This window comes from Carassius auratus, chromosome 35, assembly GCF_003368295.1.
Source record: "Carassius auratus strain Wakin chromosome 35, ASM336829v1, whole genome shotgun sequence".
In the NCBI taxonomy this organism is placed as follows: domain Eukaryota; kingdom Metazoa; phylum Chordata; class Actinopteri; order Cypriniformes; family Cyprinidae; genus Carassius; species Carassius auratus.
In genome coordinates this window covers 17816816-17829798 of record NC_039277.1, presented here as the reverse complement: position 1 = coordinate 17829798, position 12983 = coordinate 17816816, and the positions used below count along the sequence as shown (strand labels likewise).

Below are 12983 nucleotides of genomic sequence, written 5' to 3'. Positions count from 1 at the left end.
GGAGTGGAGGGGGTGGAAATGGTGATGGCGTCAAAGCCCACTTCAGGACACACACGTGTGTGCATGAGCTACCCATGACAAGACAAGAACAACTTGACCCATGGGAAAGAAAAACCACCAATGAGATCTCTTTAGCATCTCGATTCATTCTGCAAGACGTCATTAAGATGTATAAAAGCAAAGTGAGACTTTTAATTAAGCCTCCTGCTTCTCAGATATTTAAAATTGTGCTCAAATTGACCAAAATATCTTATACTGTGTTGTTATTGTTAACTAAAACTATAAAAATAGTTTTCAGTAATTGAAATGAATCACAAATAAAATATAATATAAATATTAGGTGAAAAAAGTTTGAAAAATTAGAAGAATTGCAACTGAAATTTATACTAAAATTAATCAAACTAAAACTGAAGTAAAATATAGTTAAATAGAAACATTAAAAACAAATTAAAATGACAAAAGCACAAAAAATGGCTAAACATTAAACTAAAATACTGAAAATATAAAAATACAATTAAGTTAATTCAAAATATTAATAAATAAAAAATCTAAAATAATTCATAAAAAGTCATAATTTATTTTGAAAACTAAAACTTCTGGTAATTGACAAAGCAGACATAAAATAAAAATATTAGATTACTTTTTTATTAGAAATGCTGCAAAATAAGTTCAAATTATAAAACGACTACAACTGAAAAAATAAAGTTAAATAGAAATATTAAAATACTAATAAAAATTACGAAAGCACACAAAATGACTAAACATTAAACTAAAATGAAAATGAAACTGAAATCAAATGAAAACTGAAAATATAAAAATAAAAGTTAACTTAAAATATTAATAAACACTATATTATATTTAAAAAACAACTTTCAATATAAAACCTTTTTATTTAATTGGAAAAATCCCATTTAAAAAGGCAGAGATCTCACTATGAGCTCAAATATTTCTCATTAAACTCTTCCCATGCTAAATGATCTAAGCTCTGCTCTGATTTCTAGAATTTTAGGGGAAACGTGAGAAGTTTCTGCAGAAAATTCCCATGACGTAAGAGTGCTCTGAGTGTACTTTATATAGTTGGCCCATGTGAGAGGAGAGAAAACACAGTTTAAAAAAAGAAACGAGCCTAGAAGAGTGTGGATGACAGTCCTGACAGGAGTGATGGAGATACAGAGGTGTTTCTGAAAGCTTCAATGGACTCCACAGAGCTGTTGTGCTTTAACTATACTCTAATTCTATTCCTAATATATGTTCCAATTCTTAATATGCATGCCAATTTTAACCGATAGTCAAACTTAGCTGTAAAGGAATAAACAGCATTCATATTTGGTATGTAACTCACACTTTCCACCATCCAACTACATCTTTTCTAAATTTGCAGTCTTCAGTTTTAAGAGAGAGTGTGTGTATTCTGCATGATGTGCTTTACTGCACACTTTAACTTCCTCAATACTGAACTCGAGATGCTCTTACTGGGACTCTTAGATATGGGAATGCATTTGTATCTCCTTATGTGCATTATTATTATTATTATTTGAGCTCTATAAAGTTAATTCTTTATCATCTTTTTTTTTTCTTCTTAAAATCAATTTTATACACCATAATTTTTCATTTTCTATAAAGTGTGAATATATCCTCTATCGTATTCTACAACAAAAACAAGTTATAGTTTTATTTTGATTTCCCGAGTACACTATTAGCTTATAGCCTGTTAGCATTATCAGATTGGTTGCCGCTAATCTCATGTAAATTACTAATACTCTATTCACACACATTTCCATGTCACAGCAGTTATTGTAAATGATCACAGCTAATAGTTTTGATGTACTCTGCTTGACTGAAACCTGGCTAAAACCAAATGATTATTTTGGTTTAAATGAATCGACTCCACCAAACTACTGTTATAATCATGATCCCCGTCAGACTGGTCGTGGTGGAGGTGTTGCAACAATATATAGTGATATATATATGTTACCCAGAAAACAGGGTACAGGTTTAACTCATTATTAATACTTCTGCTTAATGTTAGACTGACAGATATGCAAAATAAATTTATTGTATCACAAGCCCTGGCTACTCTGTATAGACCATCAGGGCCGTATACAAATTTCCTAAAAGAATTAGCAGATTTCCTCTCAGACCTATTGGTTACCGTTTAGAAAGCGCTAATTGTCAGAGATTTTAACATTCACTTTAAATAATACAAAAGATGCATTAGGACTTGCGTTTACTAACCACATAAACTATTTTAGAGTCAAGCAAAATGTCACAGGGCCCACGCATAGTTTTAATCATATGTATTAAATTATATTGCATGGACTCGATCTTTTGGCTATAGATATCGTACCTCAAAGTGATGATGTTACTGACCTTTTCCTTGTATCGGCATGCTGCGTATTTCTAATGTGAATTATATGGTTCTGCGTTATTGTCCAGACAAAACTATTGTTCCAGCCACCAAAGACAGATACACAAATAACCTGTCTGATTTATCTCAACTGCTCTGTGTACCCAAAAATACATATGAACTAGACGAAATGACTGGCAACATGGGCACTATCTTCTCCAATACATTAGAAGCCTTGCCCCCATCAAATTGAAAAAGGTTAGAGAAAATCGTATTGTGCCATGGTATAACAGTAATAACTCTCTAAAGAAAGAAACTCATAGTCTTGAACGCAAATGGAGAAAAACGATTGTGGACGTTTTTAGAACTGCATAGAAAAACAGTATGTCCAGCTATAGACTGGATCTAAAAACTGGCAGGGCAGAGCATATCCACAAACTCATTGAACATAACCAAAACAATCCAAGGTTTTTAATTAGCACATAAAAACATTCCCTAACAGTTTAATAGTAATGACTTTGTGAATTTCTTTACTGATTAAATAGATAACATCAGAAATACGATAACAAATGTAGATTCTACAGCGTCTAATACTTCAGCTTAATTCATCGCACCCAAAGATAAACCATAGGACAGGAAGAGCTAAATAAACTTATCACTGTGTCTAAACCAACAACATGTTTATTAGATCCTTTACCCACTGAATTATTGAAAGAGATGTTACACGTTGCATAAGAACCACTTCTCAATATTATTAACTCATCGTTATCTTTAGGTCACGTCCCAAAACCATTCAAGCTGGCGGTTATTAAGCCTCTTATTAAGAAACCAAAACTAGATCCTAGTGAACTGGCAAATTACAAACCCATTTCAAATCTTCCATTTATGTCTAAAATTTTGGAAAAAGTTGTGTCTGCTCATTTGTGCTTCTTCCTACAAAAAAATGATCCATGAAGACTTTCAGTCAGGCTTCAGGCCCCACCATAGCACAGAAACTGCACTTGTTAAAATTACAAATGACCTGCTTCTTGTGTCAGACCAAGACTGCAACTCATTGTTAGTTTTACTTGATCTCAGTGCTGCTTTCGACACCATAGATCATGACATACTCATAGATTGATTGCATCATATAATAATTGCTGTTAATAGAGTTCATTGTCTGTTTGATTACGTCTTTAATTGATTTTCCGGTACATTTCTGCCATATGTATATAAACTGACAGTCACTACTGATAAGCTACAACTAAATATTGTACTGTAGAAACTTAATTTTCTGTTGCTTTGCAACGATTTGTGTCAATCCTAATGACCGGCCCGGGGATGACAGACAACAGACGACTTTTTTCATTGAAAAAAGCAATATTTTGGATTATGGACTCGTATTTTGGAAATTAAATGTAAATTAATGATGTGCTAATGTCACCTGCATTTCAAATGACAAATTCTTGATCAAATCTCCATTCACTGCCTGCTAATCATTCTTGGCAACTCTGTTTACCATCAGTGTGATTATAACTATATTAGATTTCCTGGAATCCAGCAGTTGTGTTACGGAGCACACATACAAAAACCCCGTTCAGCTGTTTTTAGAATAACCAAGCTCATTGTGCTCTGATAGCAGATGGAAAATTGTGTGCACAGTATTAGTAAAGTCTCATGACATTCTGACGACGTACATCATTTGAGCAGTAAGTGGCATGTGGGTGTCTTGTGGCTTGAGTCTTTTTGACATGCATCATGGACAGACCATGCAACACATCATTGTGCTACATTTTCACATAAAAACCAATGAATTCATGCAACAAGGTGAAAGAAGTACATGCACAATGATATTCACACTGGCTACATGTAATGGAAATAAGCTTTACTGATCATGCAACAATCATTTTTAAAATATACATCTAACTCGTTTTTCAAACAGGAGCACATGCATGCATTTACTCAAGCTTGATTTTAGAATTTTAAAGTATTAGTATTTAGGAGAAAGTATGCATGCTGCAAAGTGCCAGCAGAACTGAACAAACGAGGAGCTGTAGAAAAACAGATGAAGGCCCTCTGGTGGAAAACACAGAAATATTAAACCTGCGCTGTTTCATTAGTGGTGAGAACCTTTTGACAAAACGTGATTTAATAATAATAAAAAATAATAAAAGCATTGTCAAAAACATTTAAACACAGTTACTGAACTGCTATTTATCCCATAAACTTAACATATTTTGATACAATATTTATTAGAACTAAAAGCATGAGAAGCAGCTCTTCGTAATTGTGAGTTGTTTGTTAGAGAAAAGAAGTTTTGCACCGATAACTTCTTTGGTGTAACACTTGAGGTTTACTTGTAAAGGAAACGTAAAAAAAAAAAAAAAGCATCAGGGCAATTTATCAGCGGAATGGGCCAAAACCTCTTCCTCTTTCAAAATGAATATCACACAATTTCCCACATCCTAAACTGATCTGCTGTGATAGTAAATGCAAAAATAATAGCACAAAATGACATTCAAATGACTATCAAATGTCAATGAAACGCACACTATTTTGTAAAAGTTTGTGTTCACTAAGATTTTAAACACTTTTATTCAGTAATGATGCATTAAATTGATCAAAAATTTAAGTAATAATACTTTATAATGTTACAAAAGATCTATAATTATTATAATAAAAACTGTTTGACATGCTAATTATTCACAACTCCTTTACCCACCATCAAAAAAAAAAAAAGCAAAAAGCAAACATGTCGGAGTCAGGAAATTTATGTAACTAATATTCATGCATACAATCTTTAGCTTTTTTACATATGTATACCATTTTATTACCGAGATGCAGAAAATACTGTATGTCTAGTAGTCCAGTTCAATACTATAAGAAATTTCCAGAATTTGAGAAAGAGAAAGCCTTCCTTACTTCTTATTTCAAACTACAAACATCGCAGCAAACCACCCACAACTTCAACTTCCATCTTACCACAGAGAAACAGACTTAAGCAAACCAGCATCATCTTATCACACTCTGTCAGGCAGCAGATCAAGACACCTCCAGTACGCAAGTCATGAGTGTTTCTGAGCATGTTCCCTACCTGTAGGACTTGAGCAGGCGCTTTCGTTTCATGCCTTTGGTTACAGCTTCGCTGGGGGCGATGTAGTCGCCTGTATGATCCTTCTGCAAGTCCATGAGTTTACGTCTGAGCTAGAGCCTATCAAGTGTTTCCTGGACTGTCTGGGTTACACAAGCTCCTCCCCTTTCACACTAAGTGACAGATATTTGCATGTGGCCTCCGTTAACCCTTGCTCCGCCCCCCCTGGGTAATCTGATTAGCACTTTAGGGACACGGAGTCCAAGCGAGGGCTACTCTTACCTCCAGCTTTCCCTCAAAGTACTGCGCTAGTTTCTCATGAACACATCAGAAACCCACCACTTCTTTAAAGGGACAGTTCACCTAAAAATAACAGTTCTGTTATCATATACTTGTTCCAAACCAATAAGACCTTGGATCATCTTTGAAATGCAAATTAAGATATTTGTAATGCAACAAAAGTCCGGGTCCATTTAAAGGGCGGGAAAGATCCAAAAGGCTCATAAAGGCATTGTATAATGAATCCATATGAATTGAGCGGTTTAATCCAAGTCTTATAAAGAAAAATATGATCAATTTATAGGATGAACAGATTTAATTTATGCTTTTATTCACATCTAAACAATGACTGACACTAGGGCTGAGTGATATGAGAAAAAAAAAACATCACAAAATATTTCATATCAGTCGATATCGATAATTATCATGATACATGTAAAATCTCTATTTATTTCATATTTAAAAACCGTTTTTTTTGCTCCCAGGTAAAAAGTTGTGGAAAGTTGTGAAAGCAGACCATTAACTGTGGTTTTTAACTATTCTTTATGGTCAGAACATGACAAATCCTTCACTTTTCCACTGATTTTTTCCTTAACAGAATAAACATCTTAATAGAAATATTAATTTCTTAGTTTCTACATGTTCTAATGAGTGATATTGTGTCAAATCACGAAGCAGGTTTGTGTTCCTTTGATTATGCACATCTTCAGCACAGTTTGCAGTGCAAGCTGCAATATTAATATTATTAAGCATGCTCACGGTGTGTGTGTGTGTGTGTGTTCACCGCTTTGTGTGTGCACTTTGGATGGGTTAAATGCAGAGCACATATTCTGAGTATGGGACATGATACTTGGCTGTATGTCACTTCACTTAAGAATGAGTAAAGAGTTTTAATTCATGCTGAACTATCCCTTTAAAGTGACCGCACCACATTTGAATGCTTACAAACCAAAAACCTCACAGTGAGAGGCTTGTGGGTGAGATCCTCTTTCTGATTCACCTTTACACCTGACCACGCTCCCGTTTGACCACAGGCTGTGTAACTGAAGTTTCCTGCTCCCTCTGCGGTCGAGCGGTGGGTTTGTGTGCCTCATGTTCCTGAAAGACTTTAGGAAGCGCGCTGGGGGAGGAAGTGCATTGGTATAATTCCTCCTGATGGGCTTGTGTGGATCTGAAACTGAACTGTGTTGAGGCCAGAGAAGAATGAGCCAAAGCTCTCTGTGCTTATTTTCTCTAAACCCATCAAGTCATCAGCAGGATGGGTGCCTGTGTTAACTGGCCATCATCTGTGCAAACGGAGTCACTCATTAAATCAGAAACGGGTGTTTAGAGTCTCAAGGGAACGCTTTCACCATCTCAGCCGGTCTGTGATAAAACACGCTGATGGAGCAAATTCTCACACTCTTAAGCAGCTTTACTCCTCACATAACAGAGCAATCAGATTACGGCTGACATTTACAAAGTTTAGCACAAACAGCGTAAATTTAATTCCTCCGGGCGTCAGGTGAACAAGCGTCTTGAGTGAGGATTCACAGTTACATTTTTGTTCATTATCAAAATCAGTAACATCTGTAAAAATTGTAGAAACCTCAGTTTTATATGGTTACATTTATTCTAAGTTTTAATGTATTTATTTATTTTTAATTAAGCATTGGTTTCCCATAGTAGCATACTTTTAAATCATGATAAACATATACTGTGGTACCTCTATACCATGGTAAAAATATAACTATATGGTTTTAAGGTAGCCTTTGTATGAAAAACAGTAGTCTAAAAACATTCAGTATAAATGCACACATGCTTTAGCTTAATCACAAATACATACTATAATTATTACTCATGTAATAAAATTCAGTTTGAATATCCCAAATTTCTGCCACTATACCATGGTACAGAGAGTGCTCAATAAAAACAGTTTCAGACTGACCCCAGCTTTACGAATAAGAAATAGTATTTGGTAACACTTTCCAGTAAAGTATAATTTATTAACACTAGTTAATGCATTTCCCTTATGAAACAAAAATATATTGCAATATATTGGAAAATTTCATGTAATATATTAAGCATATATTCTTATATATATTTATATTTTTCCAATATATTGCAATATATTAAAAGCTGCAATCATTTGTATATTTTGCAATATATTATATAATATATGTATCATCAATATATTATTAAATGTATTCAAATATATAAAATGTTAGAAAATAAAAAGGGAAAATAATATATTACAATATATCACAATATATTTTAAGAAATATATTGGTAAATATATTTTCCTTTCGTAAGGGTTGGTATCAAGAGCTAAAAAAAAAAAAAAAAAAAAAAAAAAAAGTATTTGTTTTAAAGTATATTAAAATATATGTTGTTTCTATATTAATGTTAATTTATAAATAAACAAAATTAACTTTACAATATCAAATATATAAAATTTCTATTTCAAATTGCAAATACATCAAATATAGCTATACAAATATGAAATATTTAATTTAATTGCACAATTACAATAAGCAGAACTGAACTGAATTAAACTATAAGCTTAATTAAGTCATCTGAACTGAATGAAACACTGTTAGACAACATTATCTGCCAGAAAATGATTAATGTTCATTCATTATTTATTTATTAATGTTAAATTATTTCAAACTTGAAATGTAAAAAAATCTGCTAAACAATTAAAATGAAGTTTAACATTATCATGAACTAGCCCCAAAAAATAATAATAATAAAAAAAAAAATGTACGGCATCTTTTAATCAATATCACTCTTAATTTAATTTAAGTAAAATATAAAAATATTCATATTTAAATACTGAATATTAAATTTAATTGTGCAATAGAACTGAATTTAATTTAATCGAATTCAGCCATTTTTGAAGTCATTATGAATTAAAAAAATGTGCTAGTTAATTAAAATGAAGGAAATTTTAAAAACGCTAAGAATATTGTTAGTTCATGACAGCTAATGCAGTGAAAGTAATAAACTAAACCTTCCATTTCACCCATCACTCCACCTCACTCAATCCCCATCCTTGTTATTGGATTCACATGTATATCAAATATTTGTGTGCATTTTGAGAAAAACAAATGTTTGTAACTTATTAGCTTTCATCAGCTTGGATTCCTCTGGTCACAACAGTTGAATTCCAAAAAGTAAGTGTCACTATGTTGGAAATACCAGTAATAATAGCATAATTCCTCTATAGCGGGTGAATCCGAGCGAGTGTCTCTCACCTGATACGGCTCTATTAATCTCTTAAAGGCGAATGTGATTAAGTGATGGTATAAACACATTACCAGCCTGAGCTCTGCTTCTCCACAAGACTTGCTTTAAGAATATACAAATACATCCACTAGCATAACACACAACCATAGAAGATACAGCAGCCCAACAGAAGCAAACAGCTAAAAACCTGAATGCCGCTCCTCCAGAGTCCAACAGAAGGTGGTTAAAAACAGTAAATAACAAACGTTACCATCTTCTCCGGGCTTTAATGTCGATGGGTTTGTTGGTGGCAAATGGGGAGCCGCTGGTGGACATGCAGTGAAGTTTGGCAAGCAGCTCGAGGGACAGAACGTCGGTGCGAGCAGGTAAACTCATCTTTGACATCAGCTCATCTCTTTCCCCGTCCTCGCTTTATGAACAAAGCACGGGGCACTGCAGAGACACTGAGCATTCATAGTCATATTCAGCACCTCGCTGAACCTCATACGTGGGGAACAGATAGCTGCTAGTTTACCGCCGGAGCTGATGAAACTTATTTGGACTTGATGTTTATTGACTGGTATTGTCTGCTTGTTACAGCCGCACTGTTGCATACTGTTAGTCCAATATATGGACCGGGATGATGGACTAGATCATATTTGGTCATTTAGAGATTACCTATATAGATTGGCATTTTTAAAGATGATGAATCTGCCTGCAATTATCTGATGTGCCATAAAATTGTCGCCTGAATGTTAAAATTAATTAAATTAAATAAATGTAATTAAAGCACCAAAAAAAGATGGGAAAGCTTAAATAAACATAATTATCACTCATTCTGATAGCAAAATAAGACTATATATATGAAAAAAAAAAAAAAAAAAAAATATATATATATATATATATATATATATATATATATATAGTGTACAATGTATATTTTCTACTAATTCTGATTAGATTTTCTACAAATATATTGCTACAAATACACTTCATTTTAAGAATAAAATAAAGAAAATAAATAAATAATTACATTTAAAATTTAATTTAATTTAAAAAATTTAATTGAATTGCCCTTACTAACAATGTTGTGTAAAATGTTTTTGCTCCAATTCTGATTAAATGTACTATTCTGGTTAGATTTTAAGCAAATATTTAGCAAAATAGTACAAATAAACAAAGAAACACAAAAATAAATGTTAATTTGATTTAATTTACACTAATCAACTGGCTGGTTATTAGTGCGCTTGGCCAATTAAGTTTCAAAATCCTCTGACAAATATTATGCATGTACATGTTTCTGTTTTGAAGTAATTCTGATCAGAGTTTTATGCAAATATTTAGCAAAACAAATGTTCATATGAATTCAGAATTTTTGCATATTAAAACACATTATCATTTGTTCACTAATGTCCATTGGTCACTCTGCTTTCTAAATACTAGAATACACAATTGAACACTGGCACAAGCCCTGTTGAATGCTCGGGCACCGTCCTCCATGCTGAAGAGAAGCGTGAGTGTACGTGGACGGGTGAACTGACTGTGTTGATTTATGAGCGTGTGTTCAGCGCTGGTGATGAAAACAGCAGAGCAGCAGATGTTTGTGGGAATCATGAAGCCTCTTCCCCTGACTATTCATTTCTCTACAACACAGAGAACTCTGACTAATTCAGAGAAGAAGATATGGCTTCATTGATCCCATCTGCTCTAAAAGGATTGTGGTGTTGAAACTGATGATTCATTTAGTGCCGGGCTGCTATTGGGTCGTTCCTGATCGGGTAACCGGGCAGAACGGATGACCACTGAATACACAGCAGAGTTAAATATGAATTTAGGATTAAAACTGTAATATATTTATGGGCCCTTGAACCATTCTATGAAGGTTCACCTGGTGCAATCTGACAAAAATAAATGAATAAAGTGCAATTAAACAATATTTAGAAATATGTAGAATAATTGCTGTTGCATTTGCATGGTTGGATAAAAATGTCTGCCAAATTAATAAAAGGTAAATTTAATTATTGAAATATTAAAACATAAATCAAATTAATTTTAACAAATAAAACTTAAAACAATTTTAATAATAATAATAATAGTTGGGTTAAATGTGTACTTTAAAAAATGTTTTAGATGAATTAGTAATTTAATAATCAGATTAATAATAAAGAAAACAATTTAAAGTAGTTGGTGCAAATGTGTGCTTTGTATAAAAAAAAAAATTCTGCTAAATTAAAAAAAAAACTATAATTAAAAAACAGGGAAGTTTATGGAAAAAAAATAATAAAAGAAAAAACATTTAAATGTAATTTAATACAAATAAATGAGCATAAAAATAAAACAAATAAAAATAAAATAATAAAATAAAAATGTGCCTCACAGTCTTTTATCTGATTGTGTGACCTGGGCGTATCCAGCTGTGTTTGCATGCATGTGCACAGAAAGGAGGACAGCATTATGTAGATCAGGTGGTGTGACAATATATCAATTTGTAAATAGCTAGTCAAACCTTCAGCTTCTAACGTCTGCAATTTTATCAGCACTGTACCCACGGTCCCTGAGGTGCAGACAAAACCCTCTGCAGGTGCAGTCCTGTTTCTGTGCACCTCATAGAAACAAGCACACTAAATTGTTGCTGTATTCTAGTTGATGAATATTGTCATGTGATAGGCCAACTCTACTGGTTGGCTGAACCAATAACATCACAGGAGTGAAGCTATATTCCACACAAAGATAAATTATCCTATGATTAAATGCAAGAATAAACCTACCAGAGTATATGTCGCTGTGTTTCCTTTAAACACCACTAGAGGGCGATACTCTCATATCTGATCTCCACAAAGCAACTCTATTTAATAATGTTTACCAAACTTAGATCTGAACAGCACAATACACAAAAGATTCACAACTGCACTTCCATTGAACAGTTTGGGTTGCAGCCTGATATGGTTCAGGATGGCCAACTAGTTGATTTGTTTGTTTGGGAAAAACTGCACTAATCAGTTAACTTCAGCTGGAGATGGCCTTTGGGACACAGATGCTGACCAAGAGACAGTGGAGCATTTCTGGAAAAATAAAAGGAGAGAAAACAAGCGAGGGCTGGAGGAGAAACGGACCCATGTGAGACCTCTATCGATTGGTCTAATTCAGTGTCTACGATGGAGACCCCGAGACGACACAATCACATCTCCTGCCACCCCTCATTTAGTCATCGCTTTGCACGGATCCACTCCGCCAGCTGTGTCCCAGCGCCCTGCACTCCTCTACCTGCTTCATCCTCGGTCTTACTATTGGAACTGGGTTCACATGAAAGATGAGTCAAGCTTCAGAAATGTAAAATGTGTTGCTAAAACAAAAAACGGATTCCTTTTTAGGCCCTTGTTTACACCTGGTATTTTGGTCCGTCTCAGAAATAATCAAAAGAAACACGAAAGTGTGATGGAAACACAAAGCATTTTACACTGAAATTTACACTTGTTTTCATTCATTTGAACTGAGGCCATAAACAGAAAACTAGAAAACCTATATTTGAATGATAGATAGATAGATAGATAGATAGATAGATAGATAGATAGATAGATAGATAGATAGACTATAAACAATTTTTGTAATTTAACAGTAAAATACAGTAAATATTCTACAGTAAAAAACTATTAATTGGTTAGCAGTAAGTTTCCATACTATATTCGGTGAATAAATCTAATAACATTTAATGTACTTTAACAGTAAAATACAGAAAGAAAAAAAAATTGGAATTGAAAAAGGAAAACGTAATTGTATAATTTACAGTGAATATATAGACTGTAAAAAAGTGATTGTGATTTTAACAGTAAAAGACTGTAAAAATGCTACAGTAAAAACCTCTTAAATGGTTAGCAGTAAGTTTGCATACTATATTCAGTGAATAAATGTAATTTTACAGTAAAATACTGTAAAAAATTTCAAAGGAAAAAGTAATTGTATAATTTACAGTAAAAATTCCCTTCATGACACTTCACATTGGATGTTTTTTTTTATTGAAATACATTTTTTGTTTGTTTATTCTTAGTTTGTAATGAGCTTTGGTTCATAAATGTGACTTTC

At 33.2% G+C, this 12983-nt stretch overlaps 1 protein-coding gene across 8 annotated transcripts in view; it reads right to left on the bottom strand.

Annotated features, from left to right (window-relative positions):
* Nucleotides 1-12983, bottom strand: part of LOC113054721 (cAMP-specific 3',5'-cyclic phosphodiesterase 4D-like) — a 169097-nt gene that overhangs the window by 33805 nt on the left and 122309 nt on the right. Inside the window, exon 1 of one of the 8 annotated variants that reach the window (XM_026220470.1) lies at nucleotides 5421-5762. The exons of the other annotated variants lie outside the window; for them this stretch is intronic. Within the exon in view, the coding sequence (XP_026076255.1) occupies nucleotides 5421-5515 (95 nt within the window). The 5' untranslated portion in view covers nucleotides 5516-5762. Of the gene's footprint in view, nucleotides 1-5420; nucleotides 5763-12983 lie in introns of those variants that run through there. 8 annotated transcript variants of the gene reach the window in all.